This window comes from Gadus morhua, chromosome 10, assembly GCF_902167405.1.
Source record: "Gadus morhua chromosome 10, gadMor3.0, whole genome shotgun sequence".
In the NCBI taxonomy this organism is placed as follows: Eukaryota; Metazoa; Chordata; class Actinopteri; order Gadiformes; family Gadidae; genus Gadus; species Gadus morhua.
The window spans coordinates 26,582,153-26,608,636 of NC_044057.1; the positions used below are offsets into that span (position 1 = coordinate 26,582,153).

Here is a 26,484-nt window from a genome sequence, read left to right on the forward strand (position 1 = left end):
GATGTCCTTTACGCCTAGTTTAATGATTCTAGCAAAGTTTTCATCTTGGGGTGCAATGGATGAACCGGTTTGTGTTCATGCATGGGGTCGATTTAACTTTAAATCTAACGTTCAGGCGACAAGGCCTCGACAAGACACATTGCACAAGTTTGAGAAAGACGCTGTCTGCAAGTTGTAGTTGAGTCTGCAACACTGGATACTTTTTGGCAAATCCGACCTACGCAGAATTGTACCACTAGATGTCACTATTAATGTATATAAAAATGATTACAGCTGGATAGGCTACGACAATGCTGCATGAGAGAATATGCCAAATTACTATTGAGGTCGTTAGAACAAAACAGGACATGAAATGGAGAAAGCCATTCTCTATTCAACTTTATTTGTACACAAATTGTGTAATTTGAATCCATTTGAAAACGCATTAAAAAAAATCATCTCTAAAGGCCACCAATACTTAGCATCACTTCTTGATTCTTATTCCCTAGAACTCACAGAATAGGCACAATATTGTACACCGTGTATTTACAATGTTCCCTATTGGATCAAACTGCAGCATAGGCTAATTTATTGTTTATTATAGTGCATGTGCAACTCCGTCATTGCATTGATGTTAAAGAGTCCAAAGACTCATAACATCCCACTCGAACACTTAATAACACAAACAAAAATAAACCATTTGGATTCTGCCCTTACAGCTTAAGGCATGACCAATATAAACTATAGCATAAAACACGTAATTAATGTTGACAAAAGTTACATTAATTTCCAAAAAAAATGAAGGGAGCCCCCTCCATGTAATACATTTTCTATTACAAGAAAGGCTAAGCAAAGTTAATCTTTGCTGATGATAGGGTATGCCACTGGGTCAAATAAAATGCATGACAGCACAGCAGCCATTAGATTAGATGTGCTTCTGAAGAGCTCGTTTTACATAGACGGTCTTTGAAATACTGGGACAATCTGGAATGTATTCACTCTTTTTGAAGCAATACAGCAATCATCAATGACCATCTTTCTGAGGAAAAAAAACAAAAACATCCCAACAATGTATCAAGTTAAATTTCATGCGTCTTAAATAAACATTTTAGGCTTAGGTCAAGAATGAGAAGTGCATGTGAACAGCAAGTCAGTCTTGCAAGCTCATTTACTGCTGGCTCAAGCCATCTGTGCAGGTTATTTCTGTTGTAGTATACAAAATATCCACCTAATTAATGTGCGCCAGTCATTAGTGATGTGGATTAGGATGCATAAAACAGCATTTCCTGATTAAGACTTAAATCACGTTATGGTCCATAAGCTAGAATACTGTGTGCCCAACATTAATGTGTGTGCTTTGTAGCTGATGGGTTGCTGAATAGGCAGGCACCATTACATTCTTATGAAATGCTAATTGATTTTTGCTCAAGATGATAATATTGTATTTTGATATCTGCATTTCTCCTTACTAAAAAAGGATCTCAACATGTGCGTTAGGAGGGCAGCCGGCTCCCAAACAAAGAAAATCTGCCATATAGTGCGTGTTCAGTTACATGTGTGGTCAACATGTCGACTGTACACAGTCAAGTCAAGTCAAGGAGGAGGAGGAGGAGGAGGAGGAGGTGGAGGAGGAGGAGGAGTGGGAGGAGGAGGAGGAGGAGGAGGAGGAGGAGGAGGGGGAGGGGAGGAGGAGGAGGGGGAGGGGAGGAGGAGGCACCGAGTGGCCGTTCAGTTCTCCTCAATTAGGTTCAAGTCCAGTTCAGTGCAATCTCGCTCAAAGAAGTTCCCGCCATCCATTAGGGATCCTGTTCTTTTATTGTTGTCCTCTTCGCTCTCGCTCAGCGGGCCGATGCTGCTCCGTCCCAGGAGCTCTGCGGGGGAGAAGGCAGGGAGACGCTCTCCCTGCGCAGGCCTCGCAAACATGCTGACATTAGTCCCCGCGCCAAGGGACTCCCCAGTACCAATCTGCACCAGAAAGAGACACATCTTTTTTTACCATTCATCTTCCAAAACTAGATGTTGGGGGGGGGGGGGGGGGGGGGGGTTGTAGAGGGGGTCTGGGTGCCATGGAAACAGGGCTATGGTTGTGAGGAACACTGCCAGAAGGTCCTGCCTATAGGACCTTCTGTTACTTTATGAAAAGAGACTGGAGACATCCTTGTAAGTGGCTCATACAAACAAACTGAGTAAGTCAACCAAAGCAAAGTAACAAACCCTTCCAGCGCCTCCTCACCTGAGTCATCTTGCTGAAGTCGAGGCCCGGCCTGGAGCAGGGCAGGATGTCTGGGTCGTGGCGTCTCTTCAGATAAGGCCTCCGCATGTCGCAAGGCTGGGAGTGGCATCGTGGGAGGGCCGGGCGCGGGACGCGCCTGGAGGAGGAGGGCGTGCTGCAGGCCGAGCTGGGCGATGGAGAGAGGGCTGGCTGCTCCGTGGCGGGGCGGTGGGTTAAAGGGGCGGCGGGGCCGGAGGCCTCACAGGGCAGCCGCAGCAGCAGGGAGGCGCCCTGTGTGTGCACGGGGGACAGGGAGAAGCGCCGCTGGAGCAGCGAGCGCGAGGACGCCGGCGGGGCGGGCGAGGAGGAGCAGGAGGACGGTGCAGGGAGGAAGGTGGAGCAGGCGCCCCTCAGTGTGTCACAGGGGTCCCAGGGGAAGCTCCAAGGTGTCGGGGAGTCCGGATTCAACGCCAGGCTCACAAACATGGGGCTGCAGGACGAGTGCAGGGAGGAGGTGGTGACCGAGGAGCTGCGGCCGCAGAGGGGCAGGGAGCTGCTGGCGGCGGACACCAGACTGGCCATGCTGCCACTCTGGCAGCGATGCCTGACCGGGGTCCAGACCCGGGAGGCGCTGGGGCGCCATGTGGAACGACAACAGGAGAGGTCTTCTGGGACGGAGAGCGAGCGGCAGTGGCGCTTCGGTGGCGGCGGGGGGGAACCGGGGAAGGACAGGTTGGTGACGGAGGCGCTGGGGATTTGAGTTTGATACAGAGGCTCACCCACTGGGACGGGGAGCCGCAGGGCAGAGGATGCGGTTAGGAGATGGGTCTTGCATGACGGGTAGGCGGCCAAACTGCTCTCTGGGAATGCAGAGATTACCGTGAGATCATCTCATCAAATCAACACCAAACATGCTGCGCTTATTTCTTCTTGCACATACCTGGTGTGGATCCATACGTGCTCAAAGACACTGTCGGACTAGAACCAACCACAGGCAACGGCTGAAACGCAAGTATATTGATCAATTTCATTTTGCCATCATTCTTTTTTATTTTTTTCTAGAGCAGGAGGCCCCTTGAAACATAGAGTTGGGTTGCAGCCACTTACCACGTTGACATTGAAGGAGAATGCCTTCTGATAAGGATCCTCCAAACTCTGCTTGTGTAGCTGCTCTGTAATAAGCGTCACCATTGCTGTAGCCCAGACTAAAGGGAAGTCATGAAGATGATTGGGGGGGGGGGGGGGGGGGGGTGGGCGAGTGGAGGTATCGGGGGTTTTGTCTGTCAGAAACCTGGCGTGGTTTGCGGCGTCCCCTCTGCACCTCAAACAGCCAGCCTGACCAACTATCCCCTTACACTGTGGTCATCTTCAGGTCCAACTGGGTGGGCTGGGGACATGAGGCAAATTGGTCATGGTATATACAAACATTGACAACAAATCACAGATAAATACACTTTTAAGATATCCACAACCTTCCAAAGCCAGCTATGTAGTGCTGTGACAACAAAGACTATCTCTCTTAACCAAAAAGGTTAATTGGTTCCTAATAAAGTCAGGTGGATAGGGGCTAGGCCATTGCATTTGGCAGAAAGAAAATAAGAGGGAGGGACCTCGAGAGTAGAGGGGAAGGACGCTGAAAGTGGGGAATGAGACTGGAGGCACTCGGTCGCGTTGTTGCAAAGAAGACAAAAGGGCCAAGGAAAACGGACAATAGACTTTAAAGTGTTTCTGTTTTACCACGGTAAACCACCAAGCCTAAGGAGCTCACAGAGAGCCACAGGACATCCTTTGCAGCCAGACTCAAAAGCTTGTGGTCACACCACAAGGTTGTGTGCACCAATCCCATCGGTTTGCTTTGCCACCAAGATAGTGGCCAGGGAAACTTTGGCCTAGAGGTCCCAAATGGCCCTGGCACACTTACAACACTCTGACTCAACCTTTGCTCTGGCCTATCCGGCACATGTCTAAAAGCATAATGCTAAAAACTTCATGCCGTTTAAATGAGTAAACATGGCAGTCTTTCGCCGTCAAACGGATAACAGCTTATGACAGAGATGTTACCAAATGGCATTGTTCCATGTGTCAAACATGGAGCATATATATACTACCTGTGTATGCTACTTATAACATGCTAGTGCTAAATGCCAATTCAAATAGCGAGACCTGTGACTGCCAAGTGATCCAAAACCGAATGTATGAAATGGTCACATCTTTATTTCGTTTAGGTAAACATGTGGGAAGGCATCATTGCTAAGTACCAATGGCCTATAAATAAGATACAAAACTATTGATCAAGGTTAAGAAAATACAAAGATACCATTGGTCCATCCCTTAACGTCCAGAAGAAAGTGATCAACGAAATGGAGGTTCACCAACAACTTATTAACATGAGATGACATGACTTGGGAATAATAATAATAATAATACAGATAATAAGCCAAAAGTGAGATTTCCAAGAAATGACTACAGACGCAAAATGACAAACAGAATGCAAGTCAACATACTTTGGGCAACACATCGGGCTAAAGTTAACACATTAAGACTGGATTGTTAATAAGGTTTGGCTTGTTGCATTATCCTCCATCGTACCATGAAAACACTGGTGCTGGATACAGATAATACATCTAGAATATGAACTAAATATACATTCATCCATACACAAGAACCACACGGTGACACTAGGAAACATGATGCAGCTCATGTGAATAACCAGGCGTTACCAGGCTCAGAGCTACCCTGCTCCGAGGAGCTAACGTCCTGCTAACTCGCACCCCGGCCTGTGAACTACTCTGTCACCGGTCGTATCCATCAACATAAATACACAATACACAGTGGCAAGTCCCGACAGAACGACAAAGTGGCGGATAATCGCAGTTATTTTTTTCTTCTCCTACGTATCTCTGGTGTACTAACAGTGTCCAGTGCTAGCTTGATAGCTAGCGTGCTACTGCTGCTGTCCTAATGTATTACCTGCATTCCGTGTTTCCTTAGCAACCGAGAGCTGCACAGGAGGGCACGGGAGCCGACCGAGTATTTATATACTTTGGACGATACCATCACAGGGGTGAACGGAAATAACCACACATCCAAAATCGATTTTTTTTTTCAATTCTCCCTTTAAATCATCAAGAGGATAATTGTTGAAAAACCGTTTGTAATTTACCCAGCGCTTTTGGGACGTTCACAGCGTATATACATCACTACCCGCCGGGTCAACTCAGTTAGCCTCTCTCCTTTAACGTTCATACATCTACAAACATCTGCGCACATGTCGATGCGTTATAACCATGACATAAACCATTCAAATTGTGTTTGTGACTTTCCACAACCACCACATTAGCAACATCTATCAAAACTATTTAACTATGAACCGGATAGCGATGGCACCTCCGCATTAAATGAGTCCGTGTGCGTGGGTGTGTGTGTGCTATTTTTCACAGCATGGTACCCTCTGTGTGTGCCTTGCTCAAGAAGCGGTTGCGGTGGTTCTGTTCACACAAGAACCACACAGAGAATAGTTCTTTACTTATTTCAAATATGATTTAATTTAACTATAGATAGTATATAAAATTGGGGGGTTTAAACAAGCAATCCACAACCCCGGTACGTGGACCCGTTAGTACTGGGCCTTGAAATGTTTCCCGATAGGGATTTAGGGATAAATGTCACAAATCGATTATTCAAAAAATAAAAAGCATAACTTCGGCGACACGAGTCATGTTATTTCCTCCAATACATAAACATAAAATCGATCAATATGGGAGTGTAAGAACTGTAAATGCAATGTGTCTTTGCACTACTATATTATGAAGTCTCGGTTGACTTTTCGTGTTTTTCTCTAAGTGCTTCTCTTTCAGTTTTTATAATATTGCATTGTTCAGGGGAGCCTTAGAATCAAGCTTTTCAAAGTTCTTGCTTTAATTGTTGTGAATATGATGTATATTACATACATATTTTGGAAAACAGCCACATCCTTTGTTTAAATAGTAAAGCATCTAAAAATGACTTCCAAACCCCCGAAAAAATATTACAAATAGGGGTCCTTGGAACAAAAAAGTTTGTGAACCCCTTGTATAAACAACCCGAGCATATGATACGGAAGCCGTAAAGCGGAACGTCCAAAGCACGTTCACGTGATCCCGAAAGAGATTGGATCGTGCATAATCAGGAAAAGCACACTGTTATTGAGGCACACTGGGAAATGCAGGAGCACAGGTCCGACCAGTTCCAGGTCAATAACGGCTTAGACATGTCTAAGGAAATATTCAGCAAAGACGAGACCCTTTCTATGAGGAGGAAATTAATCGGGTATGTAACTCGTTTAGTTAGCTTCGAAGAGATTTTAACTTCCAAATGCTCGCCACGTCAATGTGCATGCATTGAGTTCATATTTCATTATTGTGCAATGGATCACGCCTACGTTTCGTTAAAACTATGTGTTTTCTCCATTGCTAGGCAATCCATCAAATTGTTTTATTCGGACAACCCAGTTAAGATAGTAAGAGGTCGAGGACAATACCTGTATGACGAAAAGGACGTGCGCTATTTGGACTGCATCAGCAACGTCCACCATGGTGAAATATTAATTACATTCGCCAACCATAAACACGATGATCATAAACATTAGCATTGTGCATGCCTGCAGAGCTGAACATTACTGCTCCTCTGAACCCTTGCACTCCGTCTCTTATCAGTTGGCCACTGTCACCCAGACGTCACTCGAGCCGCCACCGCTCAAATGGAACTCCTGAACACCAACTCTCGCTTTCTGCACGACAACATCATCTCGTATGCAAATCGACTGTCTGCGACTCTTCCGGACAAACTCAGCGTTTTCTACTTTGTTAATTCAGGGTAAGTAGGTCTTGCATACCCCGTAAGGCTCATATCATTCTAAGTCGTATCCTTTTAGTACGGTTTTCCATACATTGCATTTTGACTTGACAGTTCCGAGGCCAACGATCTTGCTCTGCGCTTGGCCCAGCAATACACCCAACACGAAGATGTGATTGTTCTAGACCAGTAAGGCTTCTTTTTTTACTGGGTTTACAATGTTTACAATGACTAAAGACTCTTATAGTGGTTATAATCGAACTCTTCATGTGCCAGTGCATACCATGGTCATCTCAAGTCCCTCATCGACATAAGTCCATACAAGTTCCGAAAACTGTCAGGTCAGAAGGAATGGGTCCATGTGGTGTGTATCCTCCGGCCAGCATCATTCACAAACCTCTGAGAGAAGAGAACTGTGGACTTGTTAAACAGCAACGCTTGGATTCCATGTCCTCCCCACAGGCACCCTTGCCCGATATCTACCGGGGGTTGTACCGAGAAGACCACCCGAACCCAGGGGAAGCATACGCAGACACCGTAAGAGATGTGATTGAGGACGTGCACAGCAAAGGGCGTAAGGTATGCCTAAAGAAACGCGGAGGAAACCGATCAGAAACTGAGAAACACCAGCTATGACCATCCTGGTGGCATGAAGTATTCCTAACCCCTTTTTTACATTATTCCTTCTTCCCAGATCTCCGCATTCTTCTGTGAGTCCTTGCCAAGTGTTGGAGGCCAAATCATTTTGCCGCAAGGATACTTAACTAAAGTGTCAGAGTGAGTAAACGGCTCCCCTAGGACGTACTATACAAATTACTATAAGAAGAAACCAAGGGAACTAAGGGAACACGTCGCTGACGATGCTTCCTGCCTGCAGATACGTGCGCTCAGCGGGGGGTGTGCTCGTGGTGGACGAGGTGCAGACGGGCTTCGGCCGCGTGGGGAGCCACTTCTGGGCCTTTCAGATGCAGGGGGAGGCGTGCTGTCCCGACATCGTGACCATGGGGAAGCCCATGGGGAACGGACATCCTCTGGCCTGCGTGGTCACCACCGAGCAGGTAGCCGGGGCCTTCGCCGGCACGGGGGTGGAGTACTTCAACACGGTGAGGCCGCCCAGGACCTGCGCTTTACCATGTTTAACACTTAATGTTTTGAACATACCAAAATATTTTAACTACCTTTCAACATGCTTCTTTTGATAAAGCATTTAACCAAAACGGGAACTCTTCTTACATTTGACTACATAATACACCATGCTTTGTGTCTCTGGTGTTCCACGCAGTTTGGAGGGAACCCGGTGTCTTGTGCGATAGGCTTGGCCGTCCTAAATGTCCTTGAGCAGGAAGACATGAGAGGGAACGCCACCAGGGTGGGGGCACACCTTAAAGACCTGCTCAACAAGCTCCAAACTAAGCATCAGATAGTTGGGGATGTCCGGTAAGGGTGTGTGCTTATCCGGGTACAATTGCATTGCATATTGGATTTCCCTCACGGAAATAGCAGAGAATTGGGTCAACAAAGAGTATTTAAGGACTTAGTTAAAAACTGTTATTAGAAGGGCTGGTTTATACCAGCCCTTGTATTACCCTTTCTGAGGAATCTCAATCATGTGTGAAAAATTCAGTTTAGAAGGCAGAATATGTGGCAAGGAAATCATACATCATGGCAATTCTCCATTCTCATTATGGATCCAATTAAGAAAAGCGACACTGAACTCGTACCACAGGGCCATTACTGTATCATTGCTCCCTCTAGTGGACACTATTCAGTATGCTATACTGAGTCTAGCATAGTATTCCAGTTAATGTTATCCATCAACAGCCCATATTAATGCCATAACGTTTACTTAACAGTGGGGTAGGGCTGTTTCTGGGTCTGGAGCTGGTGGTCGACCGAGAGCTAAGGACTCCTGCCACTGAGGTCGCGGCAGCAGTGGTCAAAAGGTGGGGATTAGTGTTAGTTTCACCACAGAGCAACTGTTTACAAGTTTTTACCTTTTAGTTCATATGCACACAACTCTGAAAAAACATTGCATAGGACCACATAACGTTGATGACATACAACGGTACGTCTTTGGTTTGGTTTCAATAGCCACACTGGGAAAGTGCGTAACATTGAGTCTGCTTTGTACAGGTTAAGAGAGGAGAGGATCTTTGTGAGTACAGATGGCCCGTTTGAGAGTGTGATCAAATTCAAGCCCCCCATGTGCTTCAGCATAGCAGACGCAGACCTCGTGGCGCAGAAGATTGACCACGTACTCACTGGTGAGGAAGTTAAATTACTTCAATGACTGCATTAAAACCTTCGTAATAAACCTTCATGCAGATCTAGTCTAAAACTATCACCAGTCCCTAGTTATATAAAAAAAATCTCAACTCGAGAAAAAATAAAGACATCTAATGTTCGATAAACCTGTAGAAAAACTTTAATAGCATTAGACATTGTTCGATGGTCACATTCAGAAGGTTCAGAGGTAGAAATGTGAATATACGTAATGCCTCACTTTGTTTCAACAAAAGTAATTAAATATTCTTGTATTTTTCACTTTGGCAAAAGTGTAACAACTATCCTCACCTCATTTAACACTTCTAAACAAATCTTCAATAAATATAAAGGGGAGCAGGAAGCTCTAGATGAATACTGTGATCAAACTGAGTAACCGTAATGCATGATTTGTTTTGTTCTCTTCAGACATGCCGGTGGTCATTCCCTAACCTTAATCCAAAGTAATCCAGAACCCAGGAGGATAACTACTGCAGATCCAGGAAATGTCAACTGGTTATGCCAAAATATTAAACAATATCGAAATACTGTATTATTGTCTTTGTTTAAGTAAGTATACCTCATTACCCTGACATCACCTTTTCCATCCATGGCATCTCCCCCCCCCCCAAAATGACCACTCAGAATTAAGATCCCTTTGTAAGGGATCTTAAGATAAGTCATTGGGATATGCACTTACCAGAGCACTACCGTCAAACCTTTCAGGACCCGAGTGTCCCACCAACACCCGCCCTGTCAGCCACAGAGCTAGGGGACCCTAAGCCCTCTGTTGCTTACCAGCCGTCCATGTTTTAGCATTACCAGAACACGCAAGCCATTTAACAGTACAAAAACATTTAACATTAGTTTTACAAATAATAACAAAGGGATCCGTGTGTAATATAAACAAAATTTATTTCTACCAATTTGCCCAAGACACTAGAGGAATGAGTTTCCAGTGAGAGAGGGAGTGCCCTCTTACATTAACAAGCTTGCGCTTCGGGGTATATCATTGAACTAGTAAAGCCACTTAAAATTGCAAACATGAAAAGGGGGAAGAATTTCCTTAAAAGCCAAAAAGAAAAACGAAATTAGAAATGCTGGTTGTTTTCGTCTACTTTGCCAACTGCAAACATTCACTTAACACGCTTACAATGATATCGTTTGATTATTTTAATCCCTTATCCTGCGTCACCCCACATCCCAAGCCATGCAACTCTCATCCAGCACGGGAGGGAAAAATAAAAAGTAACTAAACATCTAGAAACACCAAAAAGGAAAATAAGCAAAATTGTTTTATTTCATGAGCTTTAAAAGCCCCAGCTCCTGCGTGTTGGTAAATCCAGTAGACAAGTAAAATACAACCATACAATACATTAGATTCAAAAAGGTACCAAAAAGTACAGTAAAAATAACACTTCCATCGCTGGAAATGTAAATGGACACAAAACAATATAAAATAAAAAGTGGAAAAGTGACATTTGCTTCCCCAGTTCCTCACTTGATCTGTACAAATGGAGCATGAGTCCAAATTTCAGCCAACTCCAAAGGAAAAGCCAGAGCCCATGTTCGCTGTGGTCAGACCATGGGTTCCTTGTCTTACTTACTTTAGACCTTAAAAGAAAAACACGATGCTTAACGTTACTCAGTCGATACGCAACACACAGCATGCAGTCAAGTGACAAGACACGTGTATGGATGTCATTTACACATCAGCTAAATGGACACAGACACACAGAAAGAGGGGGGAAAGGGGCCACTAGCTGCCACACCTAGCACCCCCACTGAAAAGGGCCCCTCGATCTTTGAATCTAAACCACCACCACCATCTCAACCCTTATTGATCCAGTAGTGTTTGTAGGGATGCATCTTAAAATGGTTGGCACATGGAATGAATCCATCGTTAATGATTACTGACCCCCCGAGGCACAGCAAACCCTGACCCCGCCCCTTTCCAACACAATGTTTGAATGGATTTAGACTAGATGGAGAAATTTTGAGTCAAAAAGGCACTAATGGTTACAGCTAGGTTGTCATTACCGTAGATGATGCAAAAAATGCATACCTGCACTACATGTGATCAGTATGGCTTGAAGCTACTCTGGTGGCCTCCACGTCTTGGAGTTTTCCCATAGCTTGTATTGCCCTGGTCTGGAGGACAAGAGAAAAAGGGACTGAGTTCTTCTGTACAACAAGGAGGACCAAGAAAAATAAAGTTTCTCTCATTCGCGACTCTTTCTGGGGGGCGGTTATCGCTTACTGTAGTCATAGCCACCCCCATAGCCGTAATACGAGTAGTCATAGTTCCCGTAGGCGCCGTAGCCTCCGTAGCCCTGCTGTCCGTAGCCTCCGTAGCCTTGGTTGTAGCCCTGGTTCCAGTAGTTGTTGTAGCCCTGGTTCCAGTTCTGCCCCCCCTGGCCTACACAGAACGGCACATTCAACCAGCCACCGTCAGCCATTGTCAACGCCGACCATAGAAGCTCCTGCTAGGCTCGGAGGCGTGTTTAGGTCTTAATGTACCGGCGGTGGTACTTACCTCCGCGACCCCTGCCGCGACCCCCACCATATCCACTGCCCCCGCCGCGCCCTCCGTACTGCTGCTGCTGGTACACCTCTTTGGGCTGAGCTATTTTGATCTCACACTACAGCCACACACACACACACACAATAACAGAACGTCAACACTTCACCCTCAGACGCAGGCCACCTGAACGGTGATTGGCTGTTGGGACTGGGACTGTGCGTGTGGTTATCTACCTTGCTGCCGCTGACGTTATGAAATTTCTTTTCCAAAACCTTCTTAACCGGGGTCTCGTCCTTGTACGTGATGAATACAAATCCCCTCCTCTTGTCCGTCTTTGGGTCCTGCGGAAGCTCGATTGTCTCAATCTAAACATTTTGGGGAGAGAAATAAGAAAAAGCAGGAAGAGTTGTTAGATTAAAGGGCAAGACAAGTGAACCACCAATCAAAACCTTAAAGACACCACCAAGACGAACGACGTACCTCTCCAAAGGTTCCAAAGTATTCCTGGATGACGTCTTTCTCCGTGTCTGGGTTGAGGCCGCCTACGAAGATCTTCTTCACCGGCTCCTTCTTCATCGCCATGGCCTTCTTGGGGTCAATCTGTCGGCCGTCTAGTCGGTGTTCCTTCTGTTCCAAGACCTGGGCAGAGCAGTAACGCGTTAGTGAGCTCTGGTCAACATTTCCCTTCCAACTGTTAAACACATACAACAGCACCACTCTACTCACCCTTTCTACACTGGCTGCTTCTTTGAAGAGGATGAAGCCAAAGCCTCTTGATCGCCCGGTCTGCTGGTCCATCTTAATGGTGCAGTCAGTCACCTCGCCAAATTTAGAGAAGTAATCTTTGAGATCCTTCTTACTAGTGTCCCAACTGAGACCCCCGACGAACATTTTCCTAAACAAAGGGGGGGGGGGGGGGGTATATGGTCACATATTTGAAGACCACCACCATAACTGCTGCTGCTTTCGGGGGACTGAACGTCCGACCGGCGCTCCATGGACCCATCTGTTGCAGCCGATGACGTAAAAGGCAGCGGAATCACTTACTGTACAACGCGTACGGTTCGCTTTTAGCGTCAACATAGCCGATATGCATGCAATCCAATCGTAAAAAACACTCTGAACACGGTGCATACTTAAGTAACAGTCATTGCATTTTGGTTTTGATCCTTGCCACAACGCCCATCCCCCCTCCGCTTTGCACATGGCGCCAACAAAGCCCGACTGAACAAAGGATCCGGGGCGAAAGACGGGGCACATATTCCCGATGTTTCCCCAAACGTAACGAAACACCACCTTACCCTGCATCCTCCTCGCCCTTGCTGGCGTTGATCTGGCCGCCTTCCGACGCTCCGTTCTGAGAGTCGCCGTCCGTCGCTTCCTCCGCGCCGCAGGCTTCGGGCCCGGCGCCCTCCTCGCACTCTTCCACCGCTTCGCCTCCGTTCCCCTCCTCGGTGTGCGCGGCCCCGCCGTTATATTCCTCCTCCTGCTCCCCTTCGTGACCGTTCTCCGATGTCTCCATGAACTGTTGCTCAGTGTCCGACATGGTTGGACTACTACGATTCCTTTAACCTGAAACGACACAGTGCTTTAGTGAGGATACGCGACGTGGTGCACGCCATTTGCGCCCGGCCGGCCGGGGAGAGCCTTTCCTCCTCCACCATCTTGGCCGGCGCGATGGCGTCCCGTACAGTCGCAGAAATTAACGATTTTAACAGTGACTGCGTGTGATTAAACGTTTGGTTTGGACTAATGTCAAGCATCCGCATCCCATGTCAAGGGAAACAATCGCCGGCGACATTGCAACTCATTATCGCGCAGACAAAACCAAGCAGGAATTGGACTAGCGAATTCGCAGTTACGTAATGCGGAGGCCGTGCGCGACATTGCATGCTTTGTTACTTGAAATGCGCGGAAATAAACTACTAGTCTTTCGACCTAAGAGTGATCTAATGGTAGCACGGTACTTACAGAATAATACAATTATGAAAACAAGCGTGATGGATGCTTGAAATGCCGCTTACTGGTCACACGGAGACGGAGAGCTCTCTTCAAGATGGATTCTCCCATTCGACGCCAACTCGTGGTTAGTTTTATAGAACCGGTAGGAAAATCACCATTAGATCCAGGAAGCCCGCTGATTGGACAAGCGATGCTGCCACTCGGAGAACCGGCCAATCAAGTTTAAGTGTTCCGTTTTCGTGCGCCACTTATTCACGCCCTTTTCATTTGGGAACTCGCAGTACCTTTCCTGCCTTTCATATCATCTGTTTCATTAGGTTTATATTCTGAGCTGTGGTAAACGTGTCTTCGAGCGACAGCCCTGATGTTTTTGTAAACATCGCAGTTATATGCTAATGATTCAGTATACATGTATTAGATGTATATCTTTTGTTGATCGATTCCGTTTGAATGACATATGATGTCTCTAGCTGAGATGTAGGTTACTTCAATGAATCATTTGAATCACAAGCCGTTTCAACTACTAAGTGTGAAGAATGTGGTTCAAACTATTGTCTCCATCCTGAATAATGCTAGATTTTAAGATCAGTGGGCCAATATTTGATTTTGGATTCGAGAGATGATGTGACCCAATAGTTGGCAAAATAGTTGGTTTGTTAGTATACCAATAGAAGCATGATATAATAACCTATAATATGAGGATGTATCAATATTGAGTCTGCCACGTTGATTTTCTAGATCAGGGGTCATGACATACCACTATTCATACTTGACTCTTTCAGTGATTGCATTGCATATGGCTGGTTGGGTAAAAAGGCTTGAAATAGATGGCATTATCAAGATGTAATTTAATTTAAATGTGTTGTCCCTCTGTGACCGAGAGCTGCATCTTTTGAGGACAACGTCTCAATAAAAGAAAACCATTTACCATTATACCACAGTCAGAGTAGATTATGTAATGGAAGGAAGTGGAATAAGAATCATTCGTTCCACCTAAATTGCCTGATTTGCAATGAATTAATATTATCTTCCCTGACATTATGTAAGATGTTCCTCGGCCATTTGAATAATTTCAAGTCAGTTGTGTTGTGTGGCTCTTCCTAACTGATATATACTGTTATACATTCTAGCATGATGCAACAACAGTCCGTGGAGCACGGTGGTTATTCCGATTGGTTAATCAAGGGTCAGTGGCGATCTTGAGAGATGCGGCATGTTGTGTGAATGACTTAGTTTGGGAACATGTACTTCATGTCTCTGTGAGGGCAGTCATTGACCCACTGCCATGGAGGGCGTTCCTCAGGTCAGACGTGGGTTTATCTGAGGCTGTAGGATGTGAGGAGACATTCAATGACGCAAAAAATATAAACTAACAGGATTCATTGTTTTGTTTTCCGTTGATATGTTATGTTATACACTGACTTTAGTTCTTGATGACATCTAGTGGTTGAACTGCAACATTGAACTACAGGAAATTATTTTCGAACCTTTAGGATCAGGATGTAGTCAAGAGAGTGAAGATGAGTGATCTCAGTATAAACGTCTATTCAGGGAATATGTCAATATGTGTTTGAGAATAGAGATGGGGAAACATCTTGCCTGGGCTTTCCAAGTCCTCCGGCCTGTCGGCTGTAACTCTTTGTGGAGAAAACCTTATCTTCTGGAAATCATATGGAAGCAATTTTCAAAGATGGTCACCCATATTACTGCAGGGCTTGTACATCAGAATGCATCATGGGACTTTTTGATGGTGACACTACCCCATGTTGAGAGGACTCAAAAGTGTGGTAGCCTAACTCCCAAATATACCTAAATATACCATACATTAGGTTAATTAATACTTTGTTTTTCCACGTCTCGCAGGCCGTTTCCAACCCAACAATAATTTCACGACTGATGAATTTCACAATAATATTTGCTGCCAAAATGGAAATGTCTAAATATGCAGTGAAGCCATGGGGGATATGAAATCACAGCAGTGCTCCTGGTACAAGCTTCATGGCACAGACTTTTGACCTATAGGAATGGACCAAATATAAATGTTCTGTTTTGATCGTATAGAAGCCAATTCTATACAACCACTCTGAGGTGTCTTTGCAATTATATTATATTATGCATTTGCTATTGATAGTTCCATCCCCAAGAATAAACATATCTATAAATTACTTTTATCAATTTAAAGTGTTCAATAGCGGTGTGTCTTTTCCTACTTCCTCCAGGTTGATAGCTGATGCAACCTTCTAATAAAATACCAAGACCAAGCTAATGGATATCGATGGGTAATAATGTCAAGGCTTTATTTATGGTAGGTTCAAAATGCGCAAAATCTCCTCAACACGAAGGACAATCCTCCTCTTCGGCTTCGCGATTGCCTTCTTGGGGTAAATTTGTCGGCCATGTAGCAGGTGGTCCTTCTGATCTAAGACCTGGGCAGAGCCGTTGTAGGGGTTAGTTGGCCCTGTTCAACATTTCCCTTCCAACTTTTAAATACACTCCATCCATAACTCACTCACTCACCTTTTCTACACTGGCTGCTTCTTTGAAGAGGATGAAGCCAAAGCCTCTTGATCGCCCTGTCTCCTTGTCAGTCATAATGGTGCAGTCAGTCACCTCGCCAAATTTAGAGAAGTAATCTTTGAGATCCTTATTACGAGTGTCCCATCCGAGACGTCCAACAAAAATTTTCCTAAACAAAAAGGGGGAAAAATAAGTTAGACAATTCACAATATACTGAGGTGCACATGTTCTAACAACTGGTAGATTAGAACGGCAATAGAAATGTTCAATGTACAGTGAATTTTTTTTTTGGTTGTTTTTTTCAACTCGGCCTAGGTCAAAGATGTTCACCGTTCCCACAAAGTGAAATACAACTACCCTGGATCCTCTTCTACGCTGGCGTTGTTCGTACCGCCCTCCGACGCTCCGTTCTGAGAGTCGCCGTCCGTCGCTTCCTCCGCGCCGCGGGCTTCGGGCCCGGCGCACTCCTCGCACTCTTCCACCGCTTCGCCTCCGTTCCCCTCCTCGGTGTGCGCGGCCCCGCCGTTATAGTCCTCCTCCTGCTCCCCTTCGTGACCGTTCTCTGACGTCTCCATGAAATGTTTCTCAGTGTCCGACATGGTTGGACTACTCTGATATCTTTGACCTGAAACGACAGTTCTCAGATATTGAAAAAACAAATGCTGTCCATTGCACGCCATTCATGCCATGCCATACATTCAAAGAAAATTGCAATTTTAATTTCAAAACCTTTTGCCTTGCCTATAGTTTAGAACTCCTAACCTAATTGGTCTGGTGACGTCTTACTTGGGAAAACAGAACCTAACGGTGCAAGTGAAGGCACGCTCCCCGAGGACGCGCCCACTGGTTGGCCAAGGTGCGCACCACCGCGGGGGACAACCCACAGTTCTCGGTGAAACTTCAACATTTTATTTTTAATCTGCGCCATGAATTTCACTAACAAGCCTACTTCTCCTTTGATTTTTGCTGACGAATAGGATATTTAAAGCTGAGTTGCTCACAACAATACGTAGCCTATGTGTAACATCATGACTTTATAAAGAATACCGGATAATAAACCAGTTATAATAGCCTACCCCAGACAAGCTCGCAATATAGAACGTTAGACAGCTAAAAGCATATTTCAGAAAAGAATAACTATGATTATTAACATTTTATAATGTAACTCGTTATCACAAACGAAACCAAGCAGGGATCGGAAGATCTTTTTTTCCTCGTTACTTTAAATACAAAACAAATAGTAGGCTACAATCATGAAAACAAGCGTAAGGGCTGCTTCAAAATACTTACTGGTCGCACAAACGGAGAGCTCTATTTAAAGATGGATATCTTTATCCTGTTTGACTTGGACCCCACCTCAAGGGACGTTCTAAAGAAGGTTTAGGAGAGACTCCATGAAGATTGAAGAATGTGATTTAGGGACTACTGCAGCCCCAAGATATCCCTGTGTTCCTGTTTAGACATTGTTCACGCCCTTTTTCTGCCGTTATTATCGCCATCACAGTATTGTTTAATCGCAATTCGTGATATTTTTGTTTGTGTTCATGTACAAATGTATAAGATACTTATGTATTGTTAATTGACTCAGTCTAAATTACATATAGATGTATTAAACTGTTAGACAAGCTGTTTGGCTTTTTTTTTTTAGGGTCAATGGGGTTGAAACTGTTCATCATAAATAATTCTAGATCTTAAGATTCTTAGTTGGCCAAAATTATAAAAAGTCTTTCTGAATTACAAAGCAACGACTGTTAAAACGATTAACCATAATAAAACCATCTGAGTAGATAATAGAAGATAATAGAAGGAAGTGGAAAAAATATCATTCATTTCATCCTTTTATGTCTGATTTGCAATGAATTAATATCTTCCCTAGCATAATGAAGAATCTTCTTCTGCTCTTTGAATAACCATTTCAAGTTATTTTCTGTTTTTGGTGCTTCCTAACTAAAGATGTGTCCGATCCCTGATCCTGACAATGCATTCTTACATGATGCAGATGGATGTTAAAACAGCATCAAATCACCAACATTAGAATAAGTAGAGAGCATTTGAATGGCAGTTGTACCCGATTATACATTTTCTGTTAATCAAAATGAAACAAAATGCACTGAAGACAACTTTAATCACTACATAAATTTACTTAAAATACATTCTTCTCTTCTTTATTCGGCTTCTTGCACAATGGCAGCATCCTCTATCTTGGGCTGGTTTGGATTATTTCTCATCAGCCAGTGGGACAACCATATCTATCGAAGACATGGTGACAGAAATAAAGGACCAAAGGCATGAGTGGGGTATCATCCAGCACCGCGGCACTCAAACACAAACAAACTCTGCTTGAGGAGGGAAGAGGTATACCAAATAATCAGAGCAAAGTAAACTTACACAAGGGTCGAGGGGCTTCTGTTTGCAGAGCTCAGTCAGTCCAATGATCAGAGTGGGGTTCACGTGTTTGGACAAGTAGTCTCCTGCGGCCTCGGCCATGGGCACCGGCTCACACAGCGCTGGAGGGGAGCCAGGCAGAGGGGAGGGTCGTGGGCGTGGTTACACAGATTGGTTCATCAAGGTTCCTTCCAGTGGGGATCTTGAAAGATGAAACATGTTGTGTGAACGACTTACAGTCTGGGAACATGAACTTGATTTCTTTCTGAGCGGCAGTCATCGACTCACTGCCATGGAGGGCATTCCTCAGGTCAGACGTGCCGTACTTGGCTCTCAGGCTGTAGAGGATGTGAGGAGACATTTAGTGACGCAAAATATTAACTAACAGGATTCATTGTTCTTTACATTTGGTTGAACTATTGGTTGACATGCAACCTTGAACTACAGGAAATGACCTCAGGCTCCACTGGATCCCGTCTAGGGGGATTTTAGTACAAGTATCTTGGGATCTCGTTCACAAGTGAAGAGAGACAGAAGCAACAGATGAGCCTCCATCTTTGGGCAGGGTTTGCAGGGGGACCCTGCTGAGATTACATTCACCAGTCGGTCTACAATCTGGGGGCTACCCAGGACAAGCTGGAGGGATAGGTCTCTCAGCTGGCCTGGAAACACAGAGGGATCCCCCAGGCTTACCCTACTCTAATGCTAGAAGATGGATGGGTGATTGGAAGATATTTGACGGTTCCACCAGGGCTGGAGGAAGCAGGAGAACACAGTTCATTGGTAATGAACCGCAAGGCAAAGCCACTTCAGAGAGGGCGGAACAAACTAATACGTTTGAGACTTAAGCGGTATGAAATATGCAGAATGGGCATTTGCATGGAAAACCAAGATCAATACATTTGATAGATTTATACAGGTCAATGTTAATTATATGGACTAGTCCTTCAGTGTCAGCCATCTTAAACAATGGGGGCCATATTGTGTTTTGAAGTGGCTATCTTTTTAATTAGTTATACGTGACCCAAAGGCAACACGGTGCTTGTATAAGCACGATTGCAAAACAAAAATGTGTGATTCAGTCCAACTCTTGAGTAGAACCCACTGGTTGCTCTCATGAAATCAGGTGCATTAGTCTCACTCAGTTCTGAGGTTTAAGGAGTTTCTTAATCATATTTTATAATTATTTGTTTTTCAATATAGGCTATAGTGTGGACTATATAATGCACATTCCATGAATTATTGGGACGAAATTTGATAGTGTTTTAAAACAGGATTATGGGTCATATCAGAATTATATTACGCATAAATATACATTTGATTTCTTTCGTCTGTCAACTTGAAGTATTTCATTAAAAATCGAAGCATATTGGAGCATCTTCAATCTGGAGTTTGACAGTCTGACCCTTCGGGTTCTGACGCTCTGGCTCTTTGGGCTGGTCCAATCAGGGCTTTCCAATGGGCGATAGCGTTCTCGCGGGCCAGCGCCAGGGCGATGATTGGTCCAGAGCTCATGAACACCGTCAAGCTGGGGAAAGACAGTTTCCCGTAGTGCTCCGCGTAGAAATCGCTGCACTGCTCGGGGCTCAGCTGCAGCTTCCGCCTCTGGTTAAAATGTCGAATATACATGGCCAAATGGCAATGAACACAATCATATGGATAGGAAAATTAAAAGTATATACATCTAAAACATTTCTTGCACTAGTCGCGCTTAAATAGCAGATCCTGTAGCTACGGTCACCCACCTGTAGAATAGTGAAGCCAGATCTAAGGATAACGTCCTCGATCTCCTCCGCCAGGTGAACCACGTCTGGTTTTATGAGCGCAAGGGTTCTCTCGACATGCAGGGAGGTGTCGGTCATCATCGTTTAAGTTTATACTGCATTTGACTGCTAAAGCTGGTTTATCGTAGAGGACGTAAGCGCTATGCGTCAACTCGCTTACGTTATCCAACGGTTCTGGAGTACAACACTAACTGTTGCTAGGTAACCAAGCCAGGCCGAGAGGCGGGTCCTACTTGGGCATTAAGTCGTCCCCTCCAGACTAATCATGGCCAGTTTTAACTGCTTTTAACAATTCAGTAGACCCTTGTAATCTACTGAAATTTAGTTAAGATTTTCACTTTATAAAGTAAAATGTAATCACATTGTTCAATTTGCCATAGTAACCTTCTAGGCTTACACAAGTCTACGTAGGACGCTGAAATAGTCAAACCTCTTAAGGTGGTCGGAAGTTGAGTCTTTTAAACAAACTGAAATGTATCATATTGTAGGTCAACAAGAAACCTTTCCCCCAAACCATATGCGTTTGTTGACTTCCCTGGTGCGTTTATCCTGTAGCCGCGCGTCTCACTCATAAATGCACTGTAACCATGTACCACGCAAACGAAGTTCCTAACTGAAAAATAAAAATCTTTTAATTGAATAATAGTTTTAAGACAGGCTTCAATTAAATACAATAGTCAACCATTAATATACATCCACGTTAGCAAACCTACGCTGATAAGTACATCGGCCGAAGGGAATGTACAGCTGACAAAAAGGCAGCAACACCACGGCACAAATTCTTTTCAAAGTCTGTCTTTTATTTAACCAATCATCTCTGGAACGCATTATCGGGTTCCAATGGTGACCTGCCACACTCTGATCAGGCTGTCAGTGTAGCCGGCAAACAGGGTCTGAGGAAGCAAGCATTGAGCCATGTTAGAAATGTATATATAAATGAGCTGATGGTGACAATAGTGAGCAGTTTCCCCTCATATTTGCAGGGATATCTTCAGTAGACATCAGAGGTTAATGTGAAATATTATAATCACTGGGGAAGAGGAATCCATGTGATCAACAGCCAAATGCACGTTACCTGTCCATCAGCAGACCAGGCCAGGGAGGTACACTGGGGCGGCTCCGCCTTGCTGTTGGTGCTGATCACTTCCTGTCTCAGCTCATCGACGATGATCTTACCCTCAAGATCCTAGAAACACAACATTCAAGTACGTGAGTAACTGGGCGAGGGAAACTGCTCACAACTTCAGAGACAAATGAAGGTTTGAGCTCGGAAACAGCCTCTTTATCATCACAGAAAATACAGTAGGCAAAGATGAATTTCATCATTGCTCTTTTGGGTTTTATTGCACACTTTCGACACTGAGGTGCACGTACCCAGATCTTGATGCTAGGGCCAGTAGCAGCGCATAGCCAGTATCGGTTGGGGCTGAAGCAGAGGGCGTTGATGTTGTCACCGCTGTCCAGGGTGTACAAGTGCTTGCCCTCGTTCAGGTCCCACAGCATCGCCTGACCGTCCTGAGGAGGGCAAGAACGCGTGTCGACAGTCAGACAAGGCCACAGCGCAACAAAAAGTACAGTTCCACGACCGTTTAAGGGGATCAGGACTTCTGTTAAGGGTGCAGGTAGAGTTCAGAAACAGCCTCTTTATCATCATTGAAAACAGATAGCATTGAAATATTTTCCATCACAACTCTAACCTGCACCCTTGACACCAAGTACATGACATGGGAGTCCCACATCGTGGTAGCAGTGTGGCTCAATGCTTAACCGTACCTTTCCACCGGAAGCGCACAGGGAGCCATCGGGGGAAACGGTAACTGTGTTCAGGTAGCCGGTGTGACCAATGTGGTTGGTCTTCAGCTTGCAGTTAGCCAGGTTCCACACCTAGCAACCAGAGCAGAATGTTAGCACCCACTAACCTACGACCTGCCACATTTCAAAATCAATGACTCGTGTGTGAACTGCCCTCATACTTGTTAAGTCATCACATACTTCAGGTAATACATGCAAAGTTTGGTCATCATCGGGCAAAGATCAGACGTACGCCTGTTTGATAATGGATGTTCTGAACAAAAAGCTTAACATACCTTAACCATCTTATCCCAGCCGCAGGACACGATGATGGGGTTGCTGCTGTTGGGGGAGAAACGCACGCAGGACACCCACTCAGAGTGGCTCTCGTCCTAAAACAGGGAGACGTGAACATAGGTCAGACAAGAAGAGTAACACACAAGGGTTTAGCGTCAAACGATCCACCTTGATCACTACCTAATCAGAATGAAGTAGTTCAAACCCGACCTGCGAGTTCCGGTATGCCAGAGCTGGACAACAAGCTGCCAATGTACCTGGATGGTGTACTTGCAGACACCCAGGGTGTTCCACAGCTTGACGGTCTTGTCGCGAGAACCAGACACAATCTGTCGGTTATCAGCGGAGAAGGCAACGCTCAGAACATCCTTGGTGTGGCCGACAAAGCGACGGGTGGTGAGTCCGCTGAGGAGAAAGAAACATGCGTGTCAAGACGATACTTCTATTGTCCATCGACCTGCTGGGCCTGGAAGCAATCAAGGTGACTAATGCAATGGAAAAATACAGTTCCAGGACTGCTTAAGGAAATAAGGCCAGATGTTTTGCTAAGGGTGCAGGTTGAGTTCAGAAACAGCCTCTTTATCATCATTGAAAACAGATAGCATTGAAATATTTTCCATCACAACTCTAACCTGCACCCTTGACACAATGGAGGAACTTAAATAGGCAAGCATTTGACTTTCAAGCTGGCGGTTGACATTGACATTTCTCATCTGTATCAAATGACGGTTATGTGCTATTCAAATGAAGGGCAGGTTTGTATGCAGAAGGAAATGCAAAATACTGTAAGACATACGTGGTGAGGTCCCACAGTCTCAGGGTGCCGTCCCAGGATCCAGACAGCGCAAACTGCCCATCGGAGGAGATGACAACATCACTCACGAAGTGAGAGTGGCCCTGGAGAGCACGCTGGGGGGTTCCGTAGCTGGTCTCATCACGGGTCAACTTCCACATGATGACAGATTTGTCTGAAAAACAGCAACCATACAACAAGGACTTAGTACACATTCAAGACGTCACATCCATCCGACGAATATAACAGGCTGATCAATCGACCGAATTGCACTAGTATTACAAAACTGGCGGCAACTAACCACCAATGGACATGACAGGTTCATAGATCTCCCATTTCAGCAGCTGATTCTTGCAGGGCATTTCGGCACACGTGTCGCGTTTATTAGGGTGCTGGGGTAGAGCCGAGACATGCTAACCCCAGCCCTGTTGGACCTGCCGGTAGGCCTCGACCCCTCTGAGAGGGTCCACAAACACAGACTACGGGTCGGTTTTTACAAATGCACGGAGGACACACAATTCTGGCGTTTCCCGGGTGAACACAGAATCGGCTCGGTAAATGCAACGCTGAGTCCCCCGGTTAGGGCGAGCACGCTAACGTTAGCATTTGGGGCTAGGCTCCGGTGGAAATGCTCACCTCGGGACGCAGACAGAATCATGTCGGGAAACTGTGGAGTAGTCGCGATTTGGGTGACCCAACCGGTGTGGCCCTTAAGGGTACCCCTCACTGTCATCTGCTCGGTCATCTTGGCGACGTTTGGTGGTGCCTTTTGCTAAGATGGATTTAGATTCTTTCGAGGTCCAGGTCTCCCTAGGTCCTCATCGCATTAGGGCACAGAGAAAAAGGAAGTACGTAGCCGGATGCAAAACCTTTGAGGGGTCGAGATGAGCCGCAAAGGACGCTGGGAGTTAGGAAGCTAATGCTAACCGCTAGTGAGGAAGAAGCAGAGTAACTACCCGAAATGAAAGTTTTACTGATAAAAAGCAATACAAAAATAACCAGCACTTTTCCATACACTTAACTTATTCGTTGTGATAGTTGTATATTGTATGCAAAAGTAAGTTTAAAAGCTTATAGAGCTATCAGAGCCCAGTCAACGATTATATTCGATAGTGGGACCTATTCATATAATTTATTTATATATATATATATAATAATAAATACGTATAAATATAAATAATAAATTAATACATAAATAATATATTTATTTATTATTTTTATCTATATATATTTATGAAAGATATCTATGCATATATATATATATATATATATATATATATATATATGTGTGTGTGTGTGAAATCATCGAACAACTAATTGACCACCCTTTTTATACCCTTATTTCAACGGGCTCATGGTCGAAGTATTAAATTATAGAAACATGTTTTGTTATTTAACTCAATTCTTTATTCCATACACAAACTGTTTTAGACAAGGGATTATTAATTTCAGTCTACATGTTGAGTCGACCAGAATGTTCGTTAAGCAAAGTTGATTAATTACAAAAATAGCTCAATACTTTTACATCCATTCAGAAACAAATAAACGTACAAGTCAAAAAATAATACTGAAATTGTTTATAATAAAGTCTTATCAGATGCTGCTATGCATATAGGCCCACTGAAGGTACTCTGATAGAATCTGTTAAAGAAATAAACACATAACGATGTAGGTGACAGATAGCTATCAGAATCCCATCAAACAGGCATGTACAACTGTCGTTAAGAAGTTACTGAATTGTTGACTCCATTTCCACTCCTAATTCTAATTCAGCATGCCATGACTTTCAGTTGCATGTAATTGGCTTATCCAGAATATGGTATGCTACACATTCAAAGTTGGTGATGAATCGGCAATTCAAACAAATCAGAAAATATCTGATAACTCTTTAAAACACAGTAAGATCAATTGCTTTGGTTAACCTATATGGACTTTTTAATAATGGTAGTTCCGTCACTTTTCACAAGTCTTGATTAGACTTACCAAGCATGCTGAAGGTCATTTTGATGATCATATCTGGGATGTTTGCTGTTTCGCAATGAAGCCATTTTACAATTGACCTTGCTTTTAGCTTGTAGCTATAGCAATTACCCTGCCACACAAAAACATTATTTGAAGAATTATGCACTCAAAAATAAAATTGGCCAATAGATATCAAAATCTATGTGTATTGCTGGAGAAATCGATCTACAATTACTTACTCTTATTTAAAATAAAAACAAACATGAGTAATTAACTCTAACCAATCATTATAAACATAAATAACCATTAATAAGGCGCTGTGGTTGCTTCACTGCAGTCAACTATGTCCAGGTAATAAACACATTCTGTAAATGTTCTGATCAAATTATATATCTTTCCTATCAATAGTTGAGCACTGACCTCAATCCCGAAACGGAAGTTAATCTGGTAAACACATACTAGTTTATACCTTCAAACAATGTCTATGAATGAATTCAAACGTAATCATCTTTAAGTATCAACAAAAAGGACAGGGAAAAAAAAGCAATTTCAAACATTCGTCTTGTTTGTACAAGAGCCTTGAAAACTCTTGAGTTAGACTAGCCTGCTGCAATCCCTCTTTGTTGTAATTTCCCAGAGAGCATGTGTGGGAGTGTGTGTGTTTCACTGTGTGTGAAAGAGTTAAATAGAGACACACTAAGAATGTGTATCAGAGTGTGTAATAATAATATTTATGTCTTTATAAACCGACAACTTTTCTCACAAAAACATGGCAAGCAATTATTTTGGTGATCAAAAGCCATGGCAATATAACACGTTTTAACCTATGATTAAGAGATAGGTCAATGAAAATACATAACACTTGGCTGACAAGCATTTGATACAAGACTATTTTGAGCAAAAAAAGGAAGAAGGAGAAGAATTAACCAAACAATGGATCTGCTTAGAGCCAACACACTTCTGCATCGTTCTAATTACTGTATATGGTTCCTTCAGTACTGGCTTGCACTCAAATACAAATTTTGAGCATTCTATACAAAAACATAAATGCACAGGAATGCAACATGTTACTTGAGTCGATAAGAATGAAACTAAACAATACAAAACACCACAAGTCAAATGCAAGAACTGTCAAAAAGTCATAAAGAAGAGAAAAACCTATGGCCAGGTTGAATGTAAAGAA

General features: G+C 44.1%; 5 protein-coding genes across 11 annotated transcripts; 1 reads left to right on the forward strand and 4 right to left on the reverse strand.

Annotated features, from left to right (window-relative positions):
• Positions 1–353: 353 nt before the first annotated feature.
• Positions 354–5,813, reverse strand: LOC115552566 (protein FAM53C). Its single transcript, XM_030368787.1, has 5 exons — positions 5,162–5,813; positions 3,299–3,578; positions 3,132–3,192; positions 2,213–3,051; positions 354–1,944 (listed from the first exon to the last, which is right to left on the reverse strand). Exons 2-5 carry the CDS (start codon positions 3,380–3,382, stop codon positions 1,708–1,710), a joined length of 1,221 nt encoding a protein of 406 aa, XP_030224647.1. The 5' UTR covers positions 3,383–3,578; positions 5,162–5,813; the 3' UTR covers positions 354–1,707.
• A 498-nt stretch (positions 5,814–6,311) lies between these two features.
• On the forward strand, positions 6,312–9,839 carry phykpl (5-phosphohydroxy-L-lysine phospho-lyase). Of its 2 annotated transcripts, none has more exons than XM_030368781.1 (12): positions 6,312–6,499; positions 6,647–6,765; positions 6,886–7,045; positions 7,139–7,213; positions 7,301–7,388; positions 7,487–7,603; positions 7,719–7,801; positions 7,902–8,082; positions 8,307–8,461; positions 8,878–8,967; positions 9,158–9,288; positions 9,716–9,839. In XM_030368781.1, the coding sequence occupies exons 1-12, from the start codon at positions 6,393–6,395 to the stop codon at positions 9,736–9,738; spliced, it is 1,329 nt and encodes a 442-aa protein (XP_030224641.1). In that variant the 5' UTR covers positions 6,312–6,392; the 3' UTR covers positions 9,739–9,839. The 2 variants fall into 2 exon arrangements, with proteins under 2 accessions (XP_030224641.1, XP_030224639.1); XM_030368779.1 differs by having other exon boundaries at positions 6,313–6,499; positions 7,902–8,127.
• A 343-nt stretch (positions 9,840–10,182) lies between these two features.
• On the reverse strand, positions 10,183–13,938 carry hnrnpaba (heterogeneous nuclear ribonucleoprotein A/Ba). Of its 4 annotated transcripts, none has more exons than XM_030368790.1 (9): positions 13,835–13,938; positions 13,112–13,382; positions 12,537–12,705; positions 12,291–12,449; positions 12,044–12,175; positions 11,823–11,928; positions 11,547–11,705; positions 11,352–11,437; positions 10,183–10,900 (listed from the first exon to the last, which is right to left on the reverse strand). In XM_030368790.1, the coding sequence occupies exons 2-8, from the start codon at positions 13,354–13,356 to the stop codon at positions 11,367–11,369; spliced, it is 1,041 nt and encodes a 346-aa protein (XP_030224650.1). In that variant the 5' UTR covers positions 13,357–13,382; positions 13,835–13,938; the 3' UTR covers positions 10,183–10,900; positions 11,352–11,366. The 4 variants fall into 4 exon arrangements, with proteins under 4 accessions (XP_030224650.1, XP_030224649.1, XP_030224651.1 ...); XM_030368789.1 differs by having other exon boundaries at positions 13,782–13,919; XM_030368791.1 differs by having other exon boundaries at positions 11,327–11,437; positions 13,782–13,919.
• Positions 13,939–16,042: 2,104 nt separating this feature from the next.
• On the reverse strand, positions 16,043–20,751 carry nme5 (NME/NM23 family member 5). 3 transcript variants are annotated; one of them, XM_030368798.1, is made up of 7 exons: positions 20,420–20,751; positions 20,080–20,279; positions 18,912–19,012; positions 18,678–18,796; positions 16,681–16,914; positions 16,290–16,458; positions 16,043–16,198 (listed from the first exon to the last, which is right to left on the reverse strand). In XM_030368798.1, exons 1-6 carry the CDS (start codon positions 20,537–20,539, stop codon positions 16,420–16,422), a joined length of 813 nt encoding a protein of 270 aa, XP_030224658.1. In that variant the 5' UTR covers positions 20,540–20,751; the 3' UTR covers positions 16,043–16,198; positions 16,290–16,419. The 3 variants fall into 3 exon arrangements, with proteins under 3 accessions (XP_030224658.1, XP_030224659.1, XP_030224660.1); XM_030368799.1 differs by having other exon boundaries at positions 16,647–16,914; positions 20,420–20,653; XM_030368800.1 differs by lacking the exons at positions 16,043–16,198; positions 16,290–16,458; positions 16,681–16,914 and adding an exon at positions 18,115–18,538 and having other exon boundaries at positions 20,420–20,696.
• Positions 20,752–21,237: 486 nt separating this feature from the next.
• On the reverse strand, positions 21,238–24,248 carry rack1 (receptor for activated C kinase 1). The gene is made up of 8 exons (XM_030368797.1): positions 23,976–24,248; positions 23,343–23,514; positions 22,804–22,951; positions 22,546–22,641; positions 22,232–22,342; positions 21,833–21,973; positions 21,534–21,644; positions 21,238–21,351 (listed from the first exon to the last, which is right to left on the reverse strand). The coding sequence occupies exons 1-8, from the start codon at positions 24,082–24,084 to the stop codon at positions 21,286–21,288; spliced, it is 954 nt and encodes a 317-aa protein (XP_030224657.1). The 5' UTR covers positions 24,085–24,248; the 3' UTR covers positions 21,238–21,285.
• Positions 24,249–26,484: the final 2,236 nt, after the last annotated feature.

What these genes read in the sequence shown, in the direction of transcription:
- hnrnpaba (XM_030368790.1), bottom strand. Translation starts at nt 13,356, where the DNA reads ATGTCGGACACTGAGCAACAGTTCATGGAGACATCGGAGAACGGTCAC. An exon ending in TCGCGGCAGGGGTCGCGGAG is followed by an intron (nt 11,706 to 11,822) that starts GTAAGTACCACC and finishes CGTTCTGTGTAG; the next exon opens with GCCAGGGGGGGCAGAACTGG. An exon ending in TGGGGGTGGCTATGACTACA is followed by an intron (nt 11,438 to 11,546) that starts GTAAGCGATAAC and finishes CTTGTCCTCCAG; the next exon opens with ACCAGGGCAATACAAGCTAT.
- rack1 (XM_030368797.1), bottom strand. Translation starts at nt 24,084, where the DNA reads ATGACCGAGCAGATGACAGTGAGGGGTACCCTTAAGGGCCACACCGGT. An exon ending in TCTGCAAGTACACCATCCAG is followed by an intron (nt 22,642 to 22,803) that starts GTACATTGGCAG and finishes TCCCTGTTTTAG; the next exon opens with GACGAGAGCCACTCTGAGTG. An exon ending in GCCCTAGCATCAAGATCTGG is followed by an intron (nt 21,645 to 21,832) that starts GTACGTGCACCT and finishes TTGTGTTTCTAG; the next exon opens with GATCTTGAGGGTAAGATCAT.
- nme5 (XM_030368798.1), bottom strand. Translation starts at nt 20,539, where the DNA reads ATGATGACCGACACCTCCCTGCATGTCGAGAGAACCCTTGCGCTCATA. An exon ending in CAAGTTCATGTTCCCAGACT is followed by an intron (nt 18,797 to 18,911) that starts GTAAGTCGTTCA and finishes GCTCCCCTCCAG; the next exon opens with CGCTGTGTGAGCCGGTGCCC. An exon ending in AGAAGCCCCTCGACCCTTGT is followed by an intron (nt 16,915 to 18,677) that starts GTAAGTTTACTT and finishes CTGTCGTTTCAG; the next exon opens with GTCAAAGATATCAGAGTAGT.
- LOC115552566 (XM_030368787.1), bottom strand. Translation starts at nt 3,382, where the DNA reads ATGGTGACGCTTATTACAGAGCAGCTACACAAGCAGAGTTTGGAGGAT. An exon ending in TCTCCTTCAATGTCAACGTG is followed by an intron (nt 3,193 to 3,298) that starts GTAAGTGGCTGC and finishes CTTGCGTTTCAG; the next exon opens with CCGTTGCCTGTGGTTGGTTC. An exon ending in ACTTCAGCAAGATGACTCAG is followed by an intron (nt 1,945 to 2,212) that starts GTGAGGAGGCGC and finishes TTTCTGGTGCAG; the next exon opens with ATTGGTACTGGGGAGTCCCT.
- phykpl (XM_030368779.1), top strand. Translation starts at nt 6,393, where the DNA reads ATGCAGGAGCACAGGTCCGACCAGTTCCAGGTCAATAACGGCTTAGAC. An exon ending in ATGAGGAGGAAATTAATCGG is followed by an intron (nt 6,500 to 6,646) that starts GTATGTAACTCG and finishes CTCCATTGCTAG; the next exon opens with GCAATCCATCAAATTGTTTT. An exon ending in TTCTACTTTGTTAATTCAGG is followed by an intron (nt 7,046 to 7,138) that starts GTAAGTAGGTCT and finishes TTGACTTGACAG; the next exon opens with TTCCGAGGCCAACGATCTTG.